Raw genomic sequence first — 23,092 nt, forward strand, 5'->3', positions numbered from 1 at the left:
GAGGTGAGTGAACATTAGGGGTATCTTGGTATTCAGTTAGGAATTGGGTTTAGAGAGAGAAGTGGTTCTCTTTCTAGGGTTAGAGAGGGTGTTTGGCATCTCTCTCATGTATCTTTCCCCTAATCCCCAATTGGGAATTAGGGTTCTATCAATAAACTACTGCTGATTTTCTGAGTTCTATCATTGGTATCATAGCACCGATTCAGGTGCCCTGGCCAAGAAGATTCAACCGCAACAACATCTATGGCTAGAGGATTCGTGGATTCACTTTCTCGTGAGGAAAGGAGGGAGATATTTGCTCTTGTCAAGGAATTGCAGAAGGAGTTTTCTGAGAGCATAAGGGAACTAGAGTCAATGAAGATTCAGTGGAGGGAACTTGAAGAGAGGAGGCAGAAGATGGAACAAGAAAGGCAAGAATCAGAGGCGGCGATCCAGGCGGAGCGAACGGCGACAACGGCGTTGTTGTTGAAGGGAACTGAGACTGCAGCCGAAGAGGAGCAAGTCGCAGCGATGGCTGGGAAAGCTTTTGAAGCAGAGAAAGACTTGATCTATGAGGAGAGGCAGAAATCCAATCTTGAAGTGGCGGAGGAAGAGCGAGTAGTGGCGGAGGTATCGCCGGCGAATTCAGAAACCGTGAGGGAGACAGAGAAAGCCACGGCGGCGGCGATTCAGCTAGTCGATCGTGAAACAGAGGGTGAACCCTTGTTATTGAATCTCACGACGCCGGAGAAGCAGGAGGAAGAAGGAATGGGGAAGGTCGTCCTCATTCAGTCAATGGTGGAAATCCAAGAACAGAACCTTCGATGGGAAAAAGAGAAAGGATTCACCGTTTGGCCCCAAACCATCGATTTAGGGTTCGATGAAATTGTTCCAAAATTGGGGAAGAGGAGAAGCCAGAACCTGCGCCTCCAAAAAGGTACTGGATTCCGACGATTCACCACGCGGCCGGAGAAGGTGAACCGTCCGCCGGCGAAGCCACCGAACCCATCTTGTAGTGCGCTGGAAATGGCAAAGCGGGAGGAGGTAGAGATGTGTCCCTTTCGGAGTTGTAGGTGGGTGGCGCGACCACTTCCACCACCGGCGAAGCTACCGGACTTGAGCGATGGTGGCGGTCTGATTTTCAAGCTGTTGGATGTGATTAGTTATGTGGCAATGAGCATTCACGTGCGCAGACTAAGGGAAGATGAGGGCATAACTGGAATTGCACCTTGGGGTCAACTGTTTGACCAAATTGCCCATGAGGTAAGTGGAGATCTTTCAACACAAAAGTGGTTTTACCAGTTTTTACTAGTTGTTGATAGAAACCTCATATGTCTCCTTTATGTGCGAGTCATCGCCCAAGCTTTTCATCTCTTTGAGGGTTATATCTACACGCACGTGAGGGTTAGGTGTGGTCCCTTGACTCTGCTCCAGTACAGAAACTATCTTTACATAAATGTTCTGCATTAAATTCAAATCATTGTCTTTTAATGGGGTATCCTCAACAACCACATTATTTTTTTTCACCCACAACCACATCTTCCATGATTCTCTCATGATTATGTGGGACCACCACTTTCACAACTGCCGAAAAAATTTCCTGATTATCAGGAATCCCATCATTAGTAACATATTCCAAAACATTCACGTGATCGTCTTGGGCATGCAGGATCTTCGACGTCATCTCCTTGCCATGCAAGATTTGGGAACGCGATCTAGACGTACATGGGCACCTCGAAACAACTTCTTGATTATCAGGGGTCCCATCATTAGTAACATATGCCAAAACATTCATGTGATCTTCCGGAGCATGCATGATCTTCGACGTCATCTCATTGCCATGCAAGATTTGGGAACGTGATCTTGACGTGAATGGGCACCTAATTTTTGTCCATTTAAGTTACCTGTAACTTTCGCCCCAACCTAATTATTCCTCTTAGACTTCCCGAAATCGTACTTGGAGATCATCAACTTTCCAAAGAGTCCCGCCACTGTTGGAACGTGTTATTGTTGTTGCTGCAACGGTGGGATAGCCTGCTTATCCTTACTTGCCTCCTGGTTGACCATCGAGCACTCCTCCGATCTATGCCTAAACCCACCAGAATAGAAGCAAATCAATTTTAGCCCCTCATATTCCACCTTGTACACCTTGTCATTCAATGAGAATGTTGCTGATAAGGTTTCCTGATGGACCACTTCCATGCATGATCTCACGAACCTTCGCCCATCAAATCCCGCACGCTGGTGGCCTTCACCTTTTCTCTCCTTCAAAGTAAGCTCATCAATCATAACAATCCTTCCCAGCGAACTCCCTACCCTCTAGAGACTTTATTTCTCGTAAAATTCAAGCGGGAGGCTAAGAACCTGCACGTAAACTGCAACTCTTCCCATGAGACCTTTTGCTAGGATAAACTCTGGTCTTCACTTTGAATCACTAAGCAATACCCTAGGATCACCCAAGGCCACCATCAAAGCAGTCGTGCAACACCTCGTCCGATCCCTCATGTAGTCAGAACCATTGATCCTCATACATATGTCATTGTACGACAAGGGTTTCCTTTGGATACCAAATCCCGTTGCATCTCAAAACCATCCCGAACGAAGGCCCCCATTAGACGCCGTCATAGAAGATAATACAACTCACCATGTAAATTTCAAATTAAATGTTTATAAAATAACTAGTAACTAAACATATCTTATGCAATGCATGACTTAATGAAAAAAGAGAAATAATAATGCAACTTTTCATAGGACAGTGATAATTTTATCTATGAAACACATAAATATGGATTTATTCTTCTAAATACAAAATATTTGACAAAAACACGTGCAAAACACGAAATCTGACCTATTTATTATCCTCAATAAAATTCAAACAGACATAAAACTGAATCTGATCCTTAGCTTTTTTGAACATAGCCTGATCCAGGGTGTGGCATTTACATCTTTTGCTGACATTAGTTGTCATCACTTCACCTTTCCTCAGCCATTTAATACCACTATTAACTCATTTGAAGCCACGCAACTATAGACTCTGAGACGCAAATAAGTATCACAAGAAGGGGGGTTTGAATTGCGTACTTGAAATTTACTTTTTAAACTTTGTTTTAAGAAAAGGATATAAGTTCTTTTTGTAAAAACGTTTAAGTATGACTTTTCACAAACTGTTTAGTGCAGCGGAAGTAAAACAGTAAATAGGACAGAACGATCAGCACACAGAGATTTATACTGGTTCACCCTAAACAATTAGGCTACGTCTAGTACTTGGCCACCACCAAGATTTTCACTAGCAAGTATCAAGGACTTCTCCAATACAAGTATTTCGACAGGACTTCTCCAAGTATTATCACGGACTTCTCAAGGTATTCTACAGGACTCTTCCTACAAGTATTGTTCAGGACTTCTCCAAAATCTTACAAAGATTTAAATCACTCTACAGGTATTCTCTTCTTTGAAGAGTAGGGGTAGAGAATTTATGGCACTGGAACTCTAAGTGTTTGGTTTCAGATTTGACTTTGGATAACTTAAGAGTTCTAACAAAAGTGTAAAGAGAATAAAGAGATATGACTCTTTTAAGGTACGGTGTTTTCTCTTTCACTTGCAGAATTTAATGGCTTGTGTTTGACACTTAGGAATTTCTGCTTGAGCTTTGAATGCTGTTGAGAAGTTTGAAATGAATGCTTGAATGCTTGTATTCTCGGAGTTAATTCTTCTTTTCTTCAGATCTTCAAGAGTGGCTTAAATACTTGTTTGCTAGTGTTGTAGCCGTTGTGAGACAATATCCAACCGTTGAGATAGTCGTTGTAAAATGAGATCGAGCCGTTGATTCAAAAGGCTCGGTTGGTAGCTTCATTAAATGTTGCTTCAGAAGCAAGTCTATCCTTTAGCTAAAAAGATAATATTTGTCAGCTAGTAGGTGGTGATAGACTTTGGGCTACTTTTCAGACATGAGACAATTTGACAATTTGATGTTGACGGCTTGTACTTTTCCTTGTTGGTCTGCGTGCCTTTTGCTGAAGCAAACTTGTCTTCATGTGATCTAGTTTGAATGCAAAACAAATAGTTGTCATTTGATTTGAATGTGGGACAACCGGTTGTAATCAAACTAAGACTTTGGCGCTCAAAATTTATCTTTGTTAGATCTGACTGATGACGTTGCATTGAACGGTCAGAGACTTGAGGCTGAAGAGCGAGATTGATTCTACTTTACAAAACTGTTCAGTAGCAACAAGACTCTTCTTCTTTCTGAGATATTTTTCCTTTAGAGAAGTGATAGAACGTTGAAGCGTGTAGTATCCTTTTGAGTTTCTCCTGAAATCAGAAACGTTATCAATAGTTTAATTTCCAGTGAAACTTCTTATATAAAATTGTTATGATCAAAATAAGATTTAAAAACGTTATGATGCGTTTGAATTTAAAAACGTTATGATGCGTTTGAACTTAACAGACTCAACATACAATTCACTTGGATGACATCTCATAATTTCAACAACTGGAATCGCACAAGCACAACAACTATCGTATAATTCTGTGGGCGCATGTAGAATTATAATAAATACAATCCGGATATACAAGATCAACAAAGCCATTAATAATGAAAATAAAGCAAATATCACCTTATATATGGAAGAAAATAAAACTACATAAACCATAGCAATATGAATAATATCTCACCCTAGTAAGTTATTCTATTGCCTAATTTAAGACCATCCACAATGGTTAAACAAAAAATGTTTTGTTTAACCCTTTTCTACCCCACTTTTTCTCTTCCCAACACTCCACATCATCTTCTCTCTCCAATTCAACAAACTTTCAACAATTACCCACTCCAATGGTTTTGTTTAACTCTCAACACCCTACCCCACCACTCACCACTCACCCTACCCCACCACTTTTTTATTTCACATTTTTATTTAATTTTATATTTTTGTTTTTATAATTACATAAAATTACAATTATCGATTTAAATTAAATTAAAACAATAAACACTTAACGATTTTATTTTTTTTAAATATAGACTTTTTTTTTAAAATATAGACTGTAATTTTTTTTTTCTTAACTTAAAACGCAAGACAACAAACTAAGCATACAAGAATTTATTTTATTTTCTTAAAATAAAATGCAAGACAACAAACTAAGCACACAATATCTTAAAATGCAAGACAAGGAAAAACTAAGCACACAACACACAAATAACGTAAATAGTACGATACAAATCATCTTCAATCCTGAGACATTCCAAACTTTGCCCAGATGTGCTTCACTAGATCTGCTTGCAGTTCATGATGAACATTTGAATCACGCAACTCGGATCTAGCACGCACATGATTTGCAAAAGCGGGTAAAACCTCGGTCGAGTATGGTTGCTGTGTACTAGATCCACCTTCCCCAGATTGCTCAAAATCGGTCCAACGTTGAGCATATGTATCTCGTTCATCCTCGACAATCATATTATGTAATATGATGCATGACCTCATAATGATACTCAAGTCATCTATGTCCCACAAGCGAGCTGGTTCACGGATGATTTTAAAACGAGCTTGAAGAACTCCAAATGCACGTTCGATGTCCTTCCGACATCCCTCCTGAACTTTTGCAAATAACTTATCGGGTTCACTTTGAGGAAGTCTAATCGTTTTGACGAAAGTTGGATAAGAAGGATAGATACCATCGGCTAGATAGTATGCCATATTATAGGGACGTTGATTCACAACGAAATTCACGGCTGGAGTCTTTCCCTGTTCCACGTCATCAAACACTGGTGACCGATCTAGAACGTTTATGTCGTTCAACGTTCCAGGACATCCAAAAAAGGCATGCCAGATCCATAGGTCATAAGTTGCAACTGCTTCAAGAATAACTGTTGTGGTTCCCTTATCCCCTCTAGTAAATTGACCTTCCCATGCTTTAGGACAATTTTTCCACTCCCAGTGCATGCAGTCAATACTCCCGATCATGCCTGGGAACCCCCGCATGTCATTAGCATGTAATATCCTTTGCAGGTCTTCTTGGGTTGGTGCTCTCAGGTACTGTTGCTCATACAATCGTATGATTCCTTTACAGAATCTACGTAAACACTCCAATGCTGTAGTACCTCCAATTTTGATGTACTCATCGACCGCGTCTGCTGCCACACCATATGCTAACATTCGCATTGCTGTGGTACATTTTGCTAAGGGTGATATACCTTGTTTATTGGCTGCATCAACGCGTTGGGTGAAGTAGTTATCACTACTTGAAAGGTCATCAACGATTCGAAGGAAAAGATGCTTTTGCATCCGGTACCGACGACGAAACATTGCATCGTCATATGTAGGCTCATTGGCAAAGTAGTCGCCAATTAGCATCTGGTTTGCCGCTGTATGATCTCTACCGAGATATTTTCTACTACGAGGTGCAGCATCTTCTCGAATTTTTCTTCGACGCTCTCTAAATCGGTTGAGTACATAAGCTTCTTCAATTTGACTATTTTGAATGTATGCTGCAAGATCAAAAGGACACTCAGATGGATCCATTTTTTGTGAAATTTGAAGTAGATTGGAAGAGATTTGGGATATTGGTACATCAATGGAGCTATGAGTCCATATAAGTAGGTACATTGAATGGTGGTTGAGTGCCGGATTTGAAATAAGTTATCAACCAGAGTTAATTATCGGAAAAGGACAAGATTCGAATTGAGTGGCACATATTCAAACACAGTTACCCGAGAATCATAAAAGCCAAACACTACTGACCTAACACCACGGGCAAATTATTAAAGCAAACACTACAGACTTGACACCACTGGTGGATTTGAAATAAGTTATCAACCAGAGTTAATTATCGGAAAAGGACAAGATTCGAATTGAGTGGCACATATTCAAACACAGTTACCCATACATTAAAGCAAACATTACATAGCTGTCACCACTTGAAAATTATTAAAGCAAACATTAAAGCAAACACTACAGACTTCACACCACTGACAAGTTTGACCGATTACAGACAAAGACTCGCTTGAAATTAATTTCCAAATAGCTCTTTGGACAACTGCTCTAACAACTCTTTCTTACGGTCACTGAGATGCTCTTCCGAAGTTAGCTTTAGATACATACTAATTTTCTTAGCATTAGTCTTCTCTTTCATCGCATTAGTCTTCTCTTTCATCAATTCGTTAGTCTCTGCTTGCACCGATGCTATCTTTTCCAATTTTTCAAGCTCTTTCTCCTTGAAATGGATATAAGAATCCCACTCTTTGTCCACCACCTCGTCAGCATCTTCTCTAATTTTCTTTTTACTCTTTTTTTTAGCTGCCTCCCTACCCATTGGACGAGGAATTGATCCTATAGAGTTTGAGCCACTTGCATCACTGTCGTGTGATCTCTTAGATCCACTACTTCTCGAGCCACTATTTCCTCCTACCTGACTACAAAAACGTGGTTGATCACGGAGAGCGCGCCATTCTTCCATGAAAGTAAATTGACCAATCTTCCCACTTGCGAATAATTCCTGCGCTTTTGCGATAACATCATCCTCCGACCAACCGCTTCGTTGCTCACGCTTAGCGCTATCATAAGCGCCAATCCATTTACCCAGTCTTGCGTTCATATAATTCCAACGGTTTCGGCAGGCAACCCAATCGCGCGGAGGATCGAATGAGCAATGCTCATTACAATACTCAGCAATATCTCTCCAAAATGTTTCTCCTTTCTGGTTTCTTCCGACAACACTGCTTGTTCCACAATTAATCCACCCACTAATTAGCACTAGATTTTGTGCAGTGTTCCATGCGGGTGAAACGGTTTTTTTGCTCTTAGGAGTGACTTCATTGACTTCATTATCAGCTGACCCGCCACCAAGATTGACTTGTGTTGAAAATTCCGGAAATTCCGACACATCAACACTCGGAAAATTTTCAGGAACCACTGGCATATAACCACTAGACTGGGGTGTTTGAGATGAATATCTCACAGATCCATAAGATGGATGAGAGTTTGGAGCAATTGATGACTGGTTAAAATTTTGTATGTTTTGAGGAGGTTGGTACGAATATTGATTTGGATCTGGATAATAGTTTGGATTTTGAGGACGTTGGTTGGAGATTTGATGTGGGACTTGATAATAGTTTGGATTTTGAGGACGTTGGTTGGAGATTTGATGTGGGACTTGATAATAGTTTGGATTTTGAGGACATTGGTAAGAAATTTGATTTGGATCTTTATAGTTGTTGGGATTTTGGTTGTAAAATGGGTTGTTTGAAGAATTCTGGGTGTTGAAATGGGGATTGTTGGGATCCATTTCAAAACAAATGCTAATTGATAGATAAATAAGATGGTGAGAGAGATAATAAGATGGTGAAAACTTGATTTTTTTTTCTGTGTCCAAATCAAACAAACCAAGTCTCTATTTATAGAGAAAAAAATATCACGAATTTTGGTATAATTTTTTTTTTTCCAGATTATTTCTTTTTATCAGATAATTGAGCTCAAAAGATAAGGGTAAAAGAAAATCCGGGAAACCAATCAGAGAATGACACGTGTCAGGCCCATCATCCACCATCACATTTTCTCTCTCCGGACCTGCCACTCACACGCCCTGTCGGCGCGTGTATTACACGCGCCTGACCGAGCCATTCAGAGGGCGCCACGTGGCGTCCCTCTCTCCTCTCAACATTGTTGAATTTCTTCAACAATTCAGCCGGTTCTCTCTCCTCTAAACACTCCTCAACAACCATTGCATCACTTCAACAATGTTCAACACTCTTCAACATCAAAATTAAACAACCATTGTATATGGTCTAAGGTTGTAAATATGGAAAACAAAGATAAACACATTACCAACAAAGAAATTAATAGATAATTGACATCTTTAAGTATCTTATTCAAGGTTTCAACCCATATGCATGTATATGGAGAAGAATTTGATAAGAGTAATTACCACTTGACTTAATCTCAAAATTTTGTAAATCAATTTCATAATTGCTGACTGTATCTGTCCGGATAAAGATGAATACATATATTTATACAAGGCAAGTGCATTTAATATTCATTAATATGATGAGGACCAAAAAGGAAAAGACAAAGCAGGGTGATATTTGTAACCGTACAGGGCCTAAAATAAAGGATCCTCCTCATCACACCACAAAGCCAGCAAGCCTTTTGCCTTCCCCTGCCTGTTCCAAAAAAGAAAAGGTCAGCTCTCTCTCTCTCTCTCTCTCTCTCTCTCTCCACCCCAACCTGCTACTCTCCTCTCTTGTCTCTCTCTTTCAAAACCCAAATCTCTTTCACCCTGTTCCTCTCACCGGTTGGGAATAGTGGGGAGAGACAAACAACAAGAAAGAGAGAGAGCAAAAATCTTTCTATCCCCGTTGTCCCCCTCCGGCCAAAATCACCACCACCGCCCTATATGCCTCCATGCTTTACCTCACTCTCTCTCCTCCGCCCCTCCCGCCGCCGCCACCAGAGTCATCACCCTCACCACAACCCCACCATTCAAAAAAAATATTACTTATAAACCTCTTGGTGGGGTGATTGATTAAATTCAATTGATCAAGCAAACAAAAAACAAAGACAAAGCCAAGAGTTTCGATTCAATCGATGTTGTTGTTCATGCCTGCATTACCAGTCCTCAATTCAGCTTTCGACCTCGCCACCGTGACCTTCATCTCCACCCTCATCATCCTCTCTGTTCTCTCCCTCTGTTTCATCTTCCACCTTCGTTTCAAATCCAAATCCTTCACCTATCTCCAAGGCTTCAACTGCCTCTGGACCGTCCGTTTCGTCCTCGTCCTCTTCATCTTCCTCTGGGCCATCACCGAACTCCTCCGGCTACCCGTCTTCCGCCGCAGGTACCTCTCCGCCGTCTCCGATCAAACCAATCTCTGCAGAATCCACATCATCTTGAATCTGGGCCTCTTCGAACCCGCGTTCCTCGTCACGCTCCTCTTCCTCCTCAACGCATCGATCAAGAAGAAGACGCCGAAAGAAGCCCTTGCCATCACTAGCATCACGTGCCTCCCCCTCGTCGCGGTTCACGGAATCCTCCTCTTTCTCGACCCCCTCGGGGATCGCGTCCCCGGGGCGTTTCGGCAGGCTTCCGTGATTCTCGGTGAGGGGGTGGTGGTACTCTGCGCGTACCCGTTCCTGAACGCCGTGGTTTTTGCGGCGTTCGGGATCGGGTACTCGGTGTGGTTCATGTTGTCATGTTGGAGGGTGTTGTCGCTGGTGATCAATAAGGGATTGAGGGTGAGGATTTGCGCTTTGGCGGTTGTTGTGCTTGTGGGTATTCCAATCCAGGTGATGGCGCTCGGTTTCACGGCGCTGTGGACCCCCAAGGATGAGGTTTACGGCGTCGTTTCGCTCGCGGTGTTTCTCGGCGCGTTTTGTTGTGCTGTCACAGGCGAGGGAATTCTTGTGATTAAGCCTATCTCGGACGCGTTGGCCGCTGGTGGAAACTCTTGCAAATGGGTGCCTCGAGAGCCCAAAAGGAAGTCGCTGCCGCCGGGGAAGACGGAGGATCACCGCGCCGTCGGCGAAGGGTTTGTCTAGAGGGAGGGTAGGATGGTAATTTGGTTATGTTGATGAGGGATTTTTTGGTCATCCTATGCACGCTTTGTGTGCACGTGGTGGGGCGCATGTAAAGTTTTTTATTATGGAAAAAAAAAAACATTGACGTTTTTTCTCTCTCTCTCTCTCTAATTCTGTAATTTAATCTGAACCTTTTTTCTTTTAATTTTTAGTTATAATTTATGGACCTAGGTTTTCTGGTGTTATTGTTTTTTCCTTATTTTTATTCGTTCGTTTACTGATTTAGTTTGTTTACTGATTTAGAGCGTGTTATTTATCATTTCGATGTAAAAAATATATATAACATTCGTTATATTATAAAAAACCATATTCGATTCGATTCGGTTTTATAGTTAGTTCATGTTCTGCATTCAAAAAATAAAAAATCAATTGCCAACTGATATAGTATCAAAAATGAAATGGGACAAAGTGTCAATGTTAGATTTCAGTACGAAATCAAATTTATGTAGTATGATAAGGACGGTTATTAGGGACTTGAAATTTTCAATTCATGTAAACAATAACTTTCATGAGAGTGTTATTTTAGTGATAGGCATATCAGTTGTATAAAATTAAAGTACATCGATAAAAAGAGTTTGGTGAAAATATGGAGGAGGAAGAGGCCTTACATGATTCTTTCATATCATATTTAAAAAGGAAGGAAATGTGTAAGCCTCCATGTAAGTCAATCAGTGTCAAGTTGTTGGGTTAGAGAGTGGGTCTCAACTTCTAGAGAACCCATTTATCCATACTTTGGCACCCAACGAGAGACCTGGAAATTATTGATCTTGAATATGGCTTTTTTCGATAAGATTATCTAACTGGGATTATTATTAGAGAGTGTTAGATGGTGGCCAATGGTCGCCAGAGTTTATTCCCTTGGAGGGAGACTCAAAACGGGTTGTGGTTTAGATCATGATCGCTGGACTTCGTATTGAATACCATGATCAAGATGTGTTGCTCATAATAGGATATGTCATTGTACGAGCGTTTTGTGAGAATTGATGACCATATGTTGAGAGATAGAATTGGAGACAGTGATGATTCGTGAGCGACTACAGAAAAGGCATGTTTGCATGCTTGTGTATGGATTTGGTTTACGTAAATTTTTGGTCTTGAAGTTCTTTTTTAATAACTCAAATTACAAGGTGGAGTATGAAGGAATTAATCTCATTTGTTTTCAGTGTGGTCGGTTTGGTCATAGAATGGAAGCATGACCTCTAGGGCACCGGGTGGCTGCTCCTCCAATAGGTCATACAGCGGTACATGTGGGATGTAGAGAAGTGGTGATCACTCTATTCAAACCTTGGACGATTGCTAGAAGGAATCCGAGAAAGAATGCTATGTTGGCGGAGGAAAATATCCTGAAATTTGGGGCTTGTAATTTCGTTACCAATTCGGAAGTATTCATTTCCAGATTCAACACACTACATGACGTGGAGGAAGATAATGTTACGGAAGTGGAGGCAACAAATAATGATAGTTCAATTTTGAACCATTGTAACTTGATGGAAATAAATGCTAATGATGGGAGTAATAATGAGGTTGTTATTGCTAATGATCAGAGCAATAATGAGGTTGTTGTTTCTGTTGAAATAAGTACAAAATTCAATTGGGCGATTATAGCCATATCATGTTTGCATGAAGAGGTCAATGATTTTCACAAAGAATTGATTGAGGTGGATATTCCCTCAATTAACCGGAAAATAGGTATTGCTATGTTGCTCAATAAAGCACAAGTGGGCCCCATGTAATGGGTGAAGAACCAAGTTTGAAGAGTGTTGGGTCGAACCATCAGGTTGTTTTGAATTTGAAGAGGAAAATTAGGGCTAAGGAATCATATAGAACGATCGATGATCTAGAAATGAAGGGGGTCCTAGTCAAGGAACCCGTGGAACCCATTTATTGGAATTTTGGGGACTCTATTCTTGAGAGTTTTTAGGTTGGAAATTCTTACAAAACTAATCAATATGAATTCCATTTGGTTGATCGAATACTGAGATATGGTTTAACTCGTTCTTCGGACATACCATCTTCCCATAACTCGTTCTTCGGACATACCATCTTCCCATAAGTTGGAGACAAAGAAAGGAGCTTGTCTCCTAGGTGCCATAAGAGCTCTTGATGGCTCGTTTCCCCTAATTATTTGTTTTTAATGTTTAACGTCTTTAGTTGGAACATTAGAGGAGAAACTTCTAAGGGCGCTCCTCACATTTTAAATGATCATGTTCAAAGACACTCTATCAGTTGTGTGGCTTACTTTGAAACCAAAATATGTGATTTTAAAAATGGATAGGAATATTAAAAATTAGTGTTTCAAGTGGAGTTTCACGAGTTGACAGAGCAGCACGGTCGTGCTTGCAAAAGCCCACATTTGTGCTTAATTAATAAAGTTCCATGGTCGTCCATCCCTCTAGCTTGCCTACAGCTGCAATTTTAAAGATGTCATAGTCATGTTTGTTGAGCCACGGTTGTGCTGCCTTGCGCAACCAGATGCTTGGTAATTTGACCTAATGATCTCTATTTAAAGAGAGGTTGCACATATTATTGAAGAAAATAATGTTTTTTTTTTTCTAGAGAATGAAACCATGAGTTTGTAGAGTACATTCTAAGACAAAAAGAGAGAGAAATACATAGAACGTGACCGACTCTAAAGAAGAAGAAGAGATGCTGAAGTAGTGAAGATCCTTCTTTGTTTCTATAAGATAATGTAAGATATTGAGATTGAATTGCTTTTAACTTGTAATATAAGTAGCTAAATTCTCCCTCTCAAGGTTGCAATGTGAGATATGATTTTAACCCCGTTTATTATATATGTTATTATTTAATTCAATTTATATTGTGTTTTCATTTTGTATTTTTAATTCTACATGGCTTAAAGGACAGAATTAATATATGAAATAAATAAAGGGGAAAGAGCGCAAGGAATTAGTTTTGGTGCGCTCTTGACGGAGGTATTAGAAATCAGAGTGTCTTTGAAGCGTCTCTTAGATTCGGGGTCACCCATCTGACGGAGCACGACGCCATCACATCCTCAATATTTTTCCCGGAAGTACGTCGTTCCTCCTCAACCAACACTCTCCAGATTTATTTGTCCGATTTTTTTCGATAACTAATCATAGTATTCAATTGGAGTGTTAGATGGTGGTCCATGGGTTATCCATGGTCGTTACCTCGAGATTCAAAAACGTCAGTCAGAGTTTATTCCCATGGAGGGAGTGTTAAAACTAGTTGTGATTTGAATCAGAATCTGTGGACTTTCTATTGAATATTATGATCAACATGTGTTTCTCATAATAGGAAATGTCTTTGAGCGTTTTGTGAGAATTGATGACCATGCGTTGAGACATGGAACTGAAAACAATCATACGGGAGCACCTATAGAAAGGGGAAATTTGCATGCTTGTGTGCATATTTGATTTACGTAAATATTTAGTCTTGAAGTTCTCTTTGAATAACGCAAATTATTAGGTGGGTTGTGATTGTGTGAATCAGTTAATCTCATTTGTTACCAGTCTGACCAGTTTGGTAAAAGAATGGAAGCATGTCCTCTAGGAAACCAGGTGGTTGCTGCTCCAATAGGTCATACGATGGTACATGTAGAGGTGGGATGTAGAGAAGGGGTGGTTACTCCTTTCAAGCCTTGGATGACTGCTAGCAGGAATCCGAGAAAGAATGCGATGCTGGCGGGGGACAAAATCTCAAAATTTGGCGCCTGTGATTTCATTACAAATTTGGAATTATTCGGTTTCAGATTCAATGCACTGGATGTCGTGGAGGAAGAGAATGTTACTGAAGTGGAGGCAACAAATAATGATAGTTCAATTTTGATTCATGATAGTTTGATAGAAACTAATGCTAATGATGGGAGTAATGATGAGGTTGTTATTACTGATGACCGAAACAATAATGAGATTGTTGTTTCATTTGAAATATGTACAAAATTCAATTAGCAGTTACGGAAAAATATGTACGCATGATGAGGTCAATGATTTGTACAAGAAATTTAAATATTGGAAGGTAGGTATTTGCTCGCTTTCCCTTCATATTATGTTTTAAAACGGATAGGATTATTAAAACTAATATTTTAAAACTTAAAAACTAACGTTTCAAGTGGAGTTACACGTGCTAACAACCGTGCTCGGTAGAGTCCACGTCTATGCTTAATTAATAAAGCTCCATAACCGTGGACGTGCGGCTAAAGTTTTAATGATGTCATGAACGTGCTTCTTGAGCCACGATAGCGTTTCCTTGCGCAGCCTGCAGCCTTGAGATTTGACCTAATGATCTCTACTTAATGAGAGGCTAGGGCATATTATTGAAAAAAAAAATAGTGTTTTCTAGAGAATGAAACAGTGAGTTCGCAGAGTACGTTCAGAGAGAGAGAGAGAGAGAAGTACAAAGAACATGATTCACTCTAAAAAGGAGATGAAGAGAGGCTAAAGTAGTAAAGGTTCTTCTTTGTTTCTATAAGATGATATAAGATACTAGGATTGGTTTGCTTTTATCTTATAATATGAATATCTAAATCCCCTATCTCGAGGTTTCAATGTAATATATGATTTGAAATTCGTTTATTATATATGTTATATATTTAATTCACTTTAAATTGTGTTTCCTTTTGTGTTTTTAATTCTATATGGCTTAACTAACCATATCAATAGTAGTTAATCAAACCCTATTGGGGGAAATTAATCTACTAAATAAGTAAAAGGAAAGAGTGTAGGAATTAGTTTTGGTTCACTCTTGACAGAGAAGTATTAGGCATCCGAGTGTCTTTGAAGGGTACCCTCGATCCGGGGTCGTCCAGATGATGGAGCTATCATAACACCATCACGTCCTAAATCTCTTTTCCTGGAGTACAAAAGTGATTTGACTGGGTTTGTCCGATCACTAAGCCTCAACTACTTTATGGTGGATACAATTATTTAAATGTCTTCGTCGTGGCACATGTTAAACTAGTTGAATTTAATGTCAGAGCATCAATCAAACAAGTAACTAGCGCACGACATTGCCGTGAAAGTTGATGCTACACAGTTAACGAGAGGACCAACACTATTGGATTTTCTTTAGTGTATGTCAGCCAACGTTATTAATGCGTGCGTCTTAGCGTCAACTTTGTCACAACCCAAAATCTTGTGACGTAACTAGCGCACAAGCTTCCACCCTAACCTGACAAGATTTATTCCAATAGAACTATTTTAATAAAATTACTTTTCGAAAAAAATACCAAAAATAAACATGTTCAACATAATTCCAAAATAACACAACATATCAAATAGAATTCACCATATATAACTTGAATTCGACAGGTCTAGCACTCAATAACAAAACTCTTAAAATAAAACAATAAATAACAAAGTATTTCTTACTTTCCTCGAATAAAAAATTGCCCCTTCCTTCCTATCCCTAATGTCATTGGCTTAGTTCAGATTTATCGAATATTCAATCTCTAAATCTGATACATAAACTGATGGTGATTGGATTCAGTAAAAAATTCGAATTGAACCAATGACCCAATTCAACCCATCATAATGTGTTTGGCTCGGGTCAATTTGATTGGATTCACAGATCGGATTGTACCAGCTTACCCCCCTAGTAAAACCCTAGCCGCATGCTATCTTTGAATCTGTACATGGAAAGAATTATGGGAGTTCCTTGCATGTGGCTGATTGCAACACAGGTAAATTTTCATACTAGTTCATAATGTGGTATGATGCCATTATCTCTTATCATGTTATTGCAGCTTGAAATCATTGTTAGTAAAAGGCTAAATATTAAGGATTGAGATAATGAGAAAATTACGATTTCTCATGTAAGTCCGAGAAATGTGTTAATTTTGCTTTTTGATTGTTTGGCCTATAAATTTATAGTACTGGTGATTTTGATGCACAATTTGATTAGAATTGGATCAAGTTCAATATATGTTCTTTGATTGACATTTTCTATGGTATCATTGCAATTTGGGAAGAGCTTCCTATGAGTTAGCTGATCGATGATTTCTTTTCCTTGTTCAATTTCTTTTTGTTTGCATATTTCATGAAATTGCTATGCTCTTAAATAAATTTTCTTTCACCATCTTACAATTCATATGGTGTCATTCAATTTCCAACAAGACCCTTTGCAGTGATGTTTGCAGCAGCAGCTGTGACTCCTAAACGGAGATGGAAGCTCAAATCTGACATTACCTGTTGGCCATGTTGTGGAAAGACTCAAATGAAGATGAAAGAATTGCTGCTCATGAGTTTTTTCTTAGATTGACAGAATGTGATATAGATACTTCATAGTATATTTTGATATTTAATTTACAACCTCTTTTAAAAACCAAAATCCAATCTAATCCAAACCGATAAAATTAGGCGGGTTGATTTGATATTTTTATAAAATAAATCAATTGGATAAAAAAGTGACAAAACTAAAAGATTGGATCAGATTGATTTTTCCCTTAAAACCGAATCAATTCAAACCGCAAACACCCGACCTTAAATGATGAGAGAAATGGGGATTTTAAAAATTAAAAACGTATTATGGAAATCTATCTATCTATAAACTATATAAAGGGAGAGTTTTGGAAGCTTTAGGGGTAAATCAGGAATTTAATTGTTCATTGCACTACAATCAAATTTTATGGATGGATATTTTAGTAAAAACCCACATTAATTTCCTAAGATTCAATCGTAGTCGTTCATAACTTTGTGACATATGTTCTTCTTTATTACATTGTTTCATTCTTCTGACTTTCACATTTCCTCCTTTTGTAACTCCCTCATCGTTTCTTCTCCGTAGTAAAATTGACAACGGTTGCGTCTTTCTTTCTTCCTACCCATTCCAAGGAACCACATATATTCAAAGTTGGAGAATGTTCTCTGCATAGAAGCTCGGCTTTGATGTACGCACATCGTATCACCTATACAAGTCTCCGCTCTGGTAAACCAAGGATTTGAATTCCTTCACTACGCATCCGGTGAGCACCTTCTTCTCCACCATTTTCCTTAATTTTATTTCGCCGGTTTCTCTTTCAAACCCCTTTTCGTGGTTCTAGATCTTTCATTCTTGGACTATATTTAGCATTCTGGATATTGTGCTCTGCAGAACCTAGGGAGGAGAATGGAATGAAGAGTGAAAGTGAGGTAGGGTTTGGAATCAGAAGAAGAGGACAACGAAGAAGAGGAGAGAAGAGCGTAACGAAACCATCAAGGACGAAAAAGGAGTAAATGGTCACGAATTGCGGATGGAGCATCTATTTCTTCTTCTTCTACAATTTTCTACAGAGGGCAACACTCTTTCTACCTCATTTTCTCTTCTATGTTTCTTTCTTCTAATTTACATCCCCCTTTTTGTTTTTGCTAATTACGATTGTTTTTTCATTTTCTATTTTAGTTTGATACAAATTTTGGGTTCACTAATGGGTTTTTTTTGTTGTTGTTTTATTGGTGTGACCCTTGAAGCTTTTTCTAAATCTATCAATTTTGAAACTGGGATTGCTAAGCATTGCTGTGGCATTTAATTGGCTGATCTTTCAAATGTCTGCACCGAATTCGCAATTGCAGCAATTTGTGGAGAACATGATCATGTGATCCATGAAGATTTTATGATTGGGATTATAAACTTAACGAGGAAAAGAAACTTGAATCATGCACTCACTATAGTGCTGATTTTGGGAAAGACTAAAGACTACATTAAAATTATTTCAGAGCCAAGATATCTTGGCAGTGCATTTTTTAGGTCAGAGGGCCAGACTTTGGTTTTTTTTTAACTTACATTGGTAAGTAGTAGTCTTTTTTGGGCTATGCTTTCTACTATCTGAAAATGCAGTTAGATGGTAAAATTATCAACTAATTAAACTATGACAAACTCTGTAGATTATATTCCAACCGAGTGGCTTTAAAAGTATTTTTCAGTTACCATGGTAGATGACGTGTAGAGGTTTGTAGTTCTTGACTAAATGTCTTTCTCCTCTATAAAACTTGAAGCTTTGCCCTATCCATTCTCCATACTGAACTCTTATCACTTCTTATATGCTCCAAAATCAATTTTTCAGTATTTAATTTCAACTTCTTGGGGTGCAACTTTGAAGCCTCAACCAATATCAAAAAAAAAAAATTTTAAGCCTCAACCAACATGAGTGAACCACACCACACAGTTTTTTCTTCTTCCTAAAGTAGTTTTGGCCTTTTGGTTTTGATAGCTCAAATAAGTTTATGTTTTGAACAAAATTGTAGTTAATATTTGCAAACTCTTTGTAGGTTGATAAGTTGAAGAGGAAGCTAAGACATGAAAAGAATGTTCAAAGAGTGTTATAATTGCAATGTATATGATCCATAGATTAAAGTTACCAAAGATTATTACCTGTTGGTCGGTTTTGAGTGTCTATCTAATATAACATACATATTCAGATTCCTACATGGTAAGCTTGCCTTTGTGAACTTAAAGGGCCTTACTCATTGGGAGAAACTATTTGAGTAAACACTTATAATTCTTGGATTCTGAATGTAAGATACTTTTCTATCACTCTTTAATTTCACTACAAGGCAAGGCTTTGACAGTTTGTTCTTTTGAGGTCTAGATTTGAAGTTGATATCATCTTAGCTTGCCTAACATGCTGAATGTCAGATACTTTTCCTTTATTGTTATTTTAGTTTCATTTTATTTTTTCTGATATGGAGGTTGACAACTTGGTGGCAACGACGCTTATGGGAGGCTTATGGAAGCTACTCCTTTGGAACAGAGCAGTCCTGATATGTTGCAACCTGCTGAAGTGTAGGAACCTGAAGGTATGAAAAACGGTAGAAAGGGGGGGTTTGAATAACGTTTTCAGAACAAAACTTCCACCTTAAAGATTTTGACAAATCTTTCGAGAACTTAAGTGCTAAAGATAAGAGATAGAAAAGCACACAAGGATTTTATCCTGGTTCACTTGATAAATCACTCAAGCTACTCCAGTCCACCCGTTAAGGTGATTTCTTCCTTCTTAGAATGAAGGCAATCCACTAATCAGGTAAGAGTTACAACTGCACTTGAAACCTACAAGTGACTAACAATTACACTGACTTAGCTCACACTAAGATTCACTCTCTTAGTCTTCTCTAGGATCCGATCAACCTTGATCTCCTAAAGGAACTAAACAAACTGTTTATCAAAGGATTGTTTACAAGAGATTTGCTTCTAAAAAGCTAATAGTAAACACGATGAATTTCAGATGAAAGAAAGCTTAGAATATTTTGAATATGTCTTGCGCGTATATGTGTTTCTTTCTTTTTTTTCTTGTCTAGCCGCTTCTTTCAATCTTCAGCCTCTATATATACTCCAAGGATTAGGGTTGAGCGTTGCATGGGAAATGCTACCGTTGGAGGGCAGTTCTGGAAAATCCAGCTTCTGCTGTGGCTGAGAACGTTAGGTAGGTCGTCAGGAAGGTACACTTGCTTTTGTACTTGGATAGCGACTTGACCTTTTAACCTAGGAGACTTCTGATCAGGGGAATACTTCATATTGGAACTTGTGAAGCCGGTTGATCAGAGTCAGAGGGAAAGCACAGATCCTCTGACCATTGTATCTTCTGATTCTGAACTCAGAGGGAAGAACATGGCCTTCAGAGTTTCTTGCTTCTGAACTTCAGAGTTTCCACTATTCAGCTTCTGGATCTTCAGAGTCTTCTACACCATCAGAACATCTGAACCTTCAGTGTTTCTTGGTTATCAGAACTTCTGGATCTTCAGAGCTTCTAGCGACTGAGTCCACATCAGAGTTTGTATTGCTTCAGAACTTCTGAAGCTTTTCCACTGTTCATACTGAACATGGTGAATGCGAAAGCGTTGCTTGGGTTACCCTTTATACACAGTGCTTCTGATTTGTGTGAGATTGAGTTGAGGTCAGAGCCTGTAAATAGCACACTCAGAAAAACACGTTAGAGTACCACAATTGTTCACATCAAAAGGTTAACTTGTAATCATCAAAACATAGAGTTGTACTACTAGATCAAAACTTGATCTTACAATCTCCCCCTTTTTGATGATGACAAAACTAAGATTTTTGATGAACAATTCTTAAACATTAAACTGAATTCACTCAGAGTTTAGAGATATATAATAAGACTTATCCTGATGTGAATAATTTATCTTGCTCATTCTGAATTCAAGTCACTGCTTGATTCTGAGCTTAGCTCCCCCTGAATCTAATACTTGATGAAAACGTTAGTAAAGTCTAGATTCTGAGCTAAATGATATAAGAGTTCAGAGTGAAAAACTTATGACATAGATGAAAAACGAATAATCAGAGCGCATAAGTAATCAGAGTCATGGACAAGGTATCAGAGTCTTGGGTATCAGAGTCAACTTAGAATCACTTCAGAAGAAGTGAAATGTATTCCTTGTATTTGCCCAGTGACACATCTATGGTCATGAAGGTGGAACTCTTAAAATCTCCAAAAGAAAAATAGATCACACTAACACATCTTACACATCAAAAACTGGGTTTACTCCCCCTTTTTGTCATAAGCAAAAAACTTGGGGTGTGAAAAACTTAGCTTGAAGTACAAGGTACTCCCCCTTAGAGAAGGTCTAAGTTTAAAGAAAATGAAAACGATGTAAGAATCAGAGGTAGGCGAAATAGATAAAGGAGTTAATGCAAGAGAAGTACGTTTACCACCGGTCAAGGGAGTAAATAGAAGGGTCAGTTACCAAGAACTTAACCTCGAGAAACTGTAAGAGCATTAACTTTCAGAGAGAAAGTGAAGCCTATATAAAGCGTTGGAGAGAAGGTAAGCTTCACACCGTGAACAATTTGTAGTGAAAAATGGCATCATACAACGTAGCACTAGAAGAGCTGAGGAAGAAGGCCTTTGAAGAGGACTTGTTCCTGAACATCAGGCATCAAGAGGGTACAACGACCATCGTGGAGCTGACACGGACACTGCTGGAAGAGGACCTGCGTCCAGAGTTGAAGAGAGACCTGAGGGAATTTCTTGCCTTCGTGGAGGAGGTGCAAGAACTCAGCCGGCTTGAACTCAAGCTGCTGGAAGAGAAGGAGAGTTGGGAAGAGAAGCTCAAGACTTCAGAAGAGATTCTGGAGAGGGATGAGCTAAAGATCAGGCTCAGCAACATCCAGCATGTACTGGAGCGTGTGGAGAAGGATAGGTCAGAGCAGCGCCAGGAGTGCAGAAGAATGAGGAGAGATCCTCCATTCTAGATTATATGATGGAAAGAAATATGATGTAAACACAAAACAATTATGAATAAAACGAGTTTAGCAAACATATGTGACATAAGTATATAGTTATGCATATATAATCACAAACGGACAAAAGAGAATAAATAAATAAAAAGAAACAGAGTTTAACAAAGGAAAACAAAGGTAACGAAAAAGAAGAAAAAGAAGAGATCCTAAAACTAAGGTTTGTCAGTGCGTCGCAGAAGTTCCATCATCATGTGCTTCATCTCAATCAGCATGGATTCATGAGTGTCAAAACGTTGTTCCATGATGTCGAGTCTGGATGAGCTTGTCTGAGTAGAACTGGAAGGAACATTCTGAGCAGCTTGAGGATCTGGAATGGAAGCAGAAGCAGCAGAAGTAAACACAACTGGTGCAAGTGCTTGGCATCTAAGAGCTTCAGCCTCAGCTTCAAGTCGCTCTGCCTCAAGTCTGGCTTGTTCAGCTTGAGCTGCTGCTTGATGTGCAGCTTCTTCTGCTTGTTCTTTCTTTCTCTTGGCTTCTTCAATAGCTTCAAGAAGCTTATTTCTCTGTTCTAGTTCATGAAGAGCCACCCTTCTAGCAAACCTTTGCTTTGCAGCCTCAATGCTCTGACTGCCCTCTGCATGCAGGAGCTGCATCATAATCGGAACTTGAGCCACTAGCCAAGTGCTCAGATTGTTCCACTCATCAGCCACATTTTCAGCATTCTCACTGAGATCAGTCTGACCGTGCACATTGCGGAGCCTCAAGGAGGCTTCATGATAGAAAATATTGATGCACTCAGAGAGAGATGTGGGTTGGAGGTGAGTATAGGGAATGATGGAGAGGTTGGTTTCAGGAGAGGCTGGGTGATTGCTGCTATGAGCTTCAGAGGCACCTTGTGGAGAACCAATGTGAATCATGGGAGCATTGGGTTCAGAGGTTCCAAGGTGAGGGTCTGAAGTTTCAACCAGAGGGTGAGGTGATCTAACCGAAGATTGGTTAGACACTAATTGTTCGGGTTCAGGGTCTGGTTGAATGGGCTCTTGTTGGTCAGGGACAGGGTGAGCTTGTTGAACTAAGGGGTCTGCCTCTTGGATAGGATTGGCCAAGATAGGTTCATCTGGGTCAACTAGACGTTCAGGTCTAGGGCCAGGATATCTCCTAGGGCTTGGACAAGTAAGGTAATATTCCTCTAAGGTAGACACCTTTTCTTTTCTAACCTCCATGAATTTTCTAATTGATTCAGAGTTATTGGAGGGAGAAGAATCAGCAACATTGGTTGGAAAGGATACAGGTGTAAAGGCTGTTGAAGAGTCTGTATCCGTGGTTCTGATAGCAGGACGTTCTGATGCTCTGGGAACATAGTGATCAGACGTTCTGGGTTGTGGTTCTGTTTGGTT

The 23,092-nt window shown here is 39.4% G+C and overlaps 2 protein-coding genes across 2 annotated transcripts; both read right to left on the reverse strand.

Moving 5' to 3' along the window:
- Nucleotides 1-5,051: 5,051 nt before the first annotated feature.
- On the reverse strand, nt 5,052-6,551 carry LOC130745736 (uncharacterized). The gene has a single exon (XM_057598107.1). It carries the CDS (start codon nt 6,492-6,494, stop codon nt 5,202-5,204), a length of 1,293 nt encoding a protein of 430 aa, XP_057454090.1. The 5' UTR covers nt 6,495-6,551; the 3' UTR covers nt 5,052-5,201.
- Nucleotides 6,552-7,092: 541 nt separating this feature from the next.
- LOC130745746 (glutathione S-transferase T3-like) lies at nt 7,093-8,193 on the reverse strand (the record flags this gene model as incomplete). Its single annotated transcript, XM_057598118.1, has 1 exon — nt 7,093-8,193. A coding segment is annotated over one exon (1,101 nt), but the record flags the coding sequence as incomplete, so codon positions are not given.
- Between the last annotated feature and the right edge of the window lie 14,899 nt (nt 8,194-23,092).

This window comes from Lotus japonicus, chromosome 1 (genome assembly GCF_012489685.1).
Source record: "Lotus japonicus ecotype B-129 chromosome 1, LjGifu_v1.2".
NCBI lineage: Eukaryota > Viridiplantae > Streptophyta > Magnoliopsida > Fabales > Fabaceae > Lotus > Lotus japonicus.

Bases quoted from the DNA above. Each gene is read 5' to 3' on its own strand.
- LOC130745736 (XM_057598107.1), bottom strand. From the start codon at position 6,494: ATGGATCCATCTGAGTGTCCTTTTGATCTTGCAGCATACATTCAAAAT.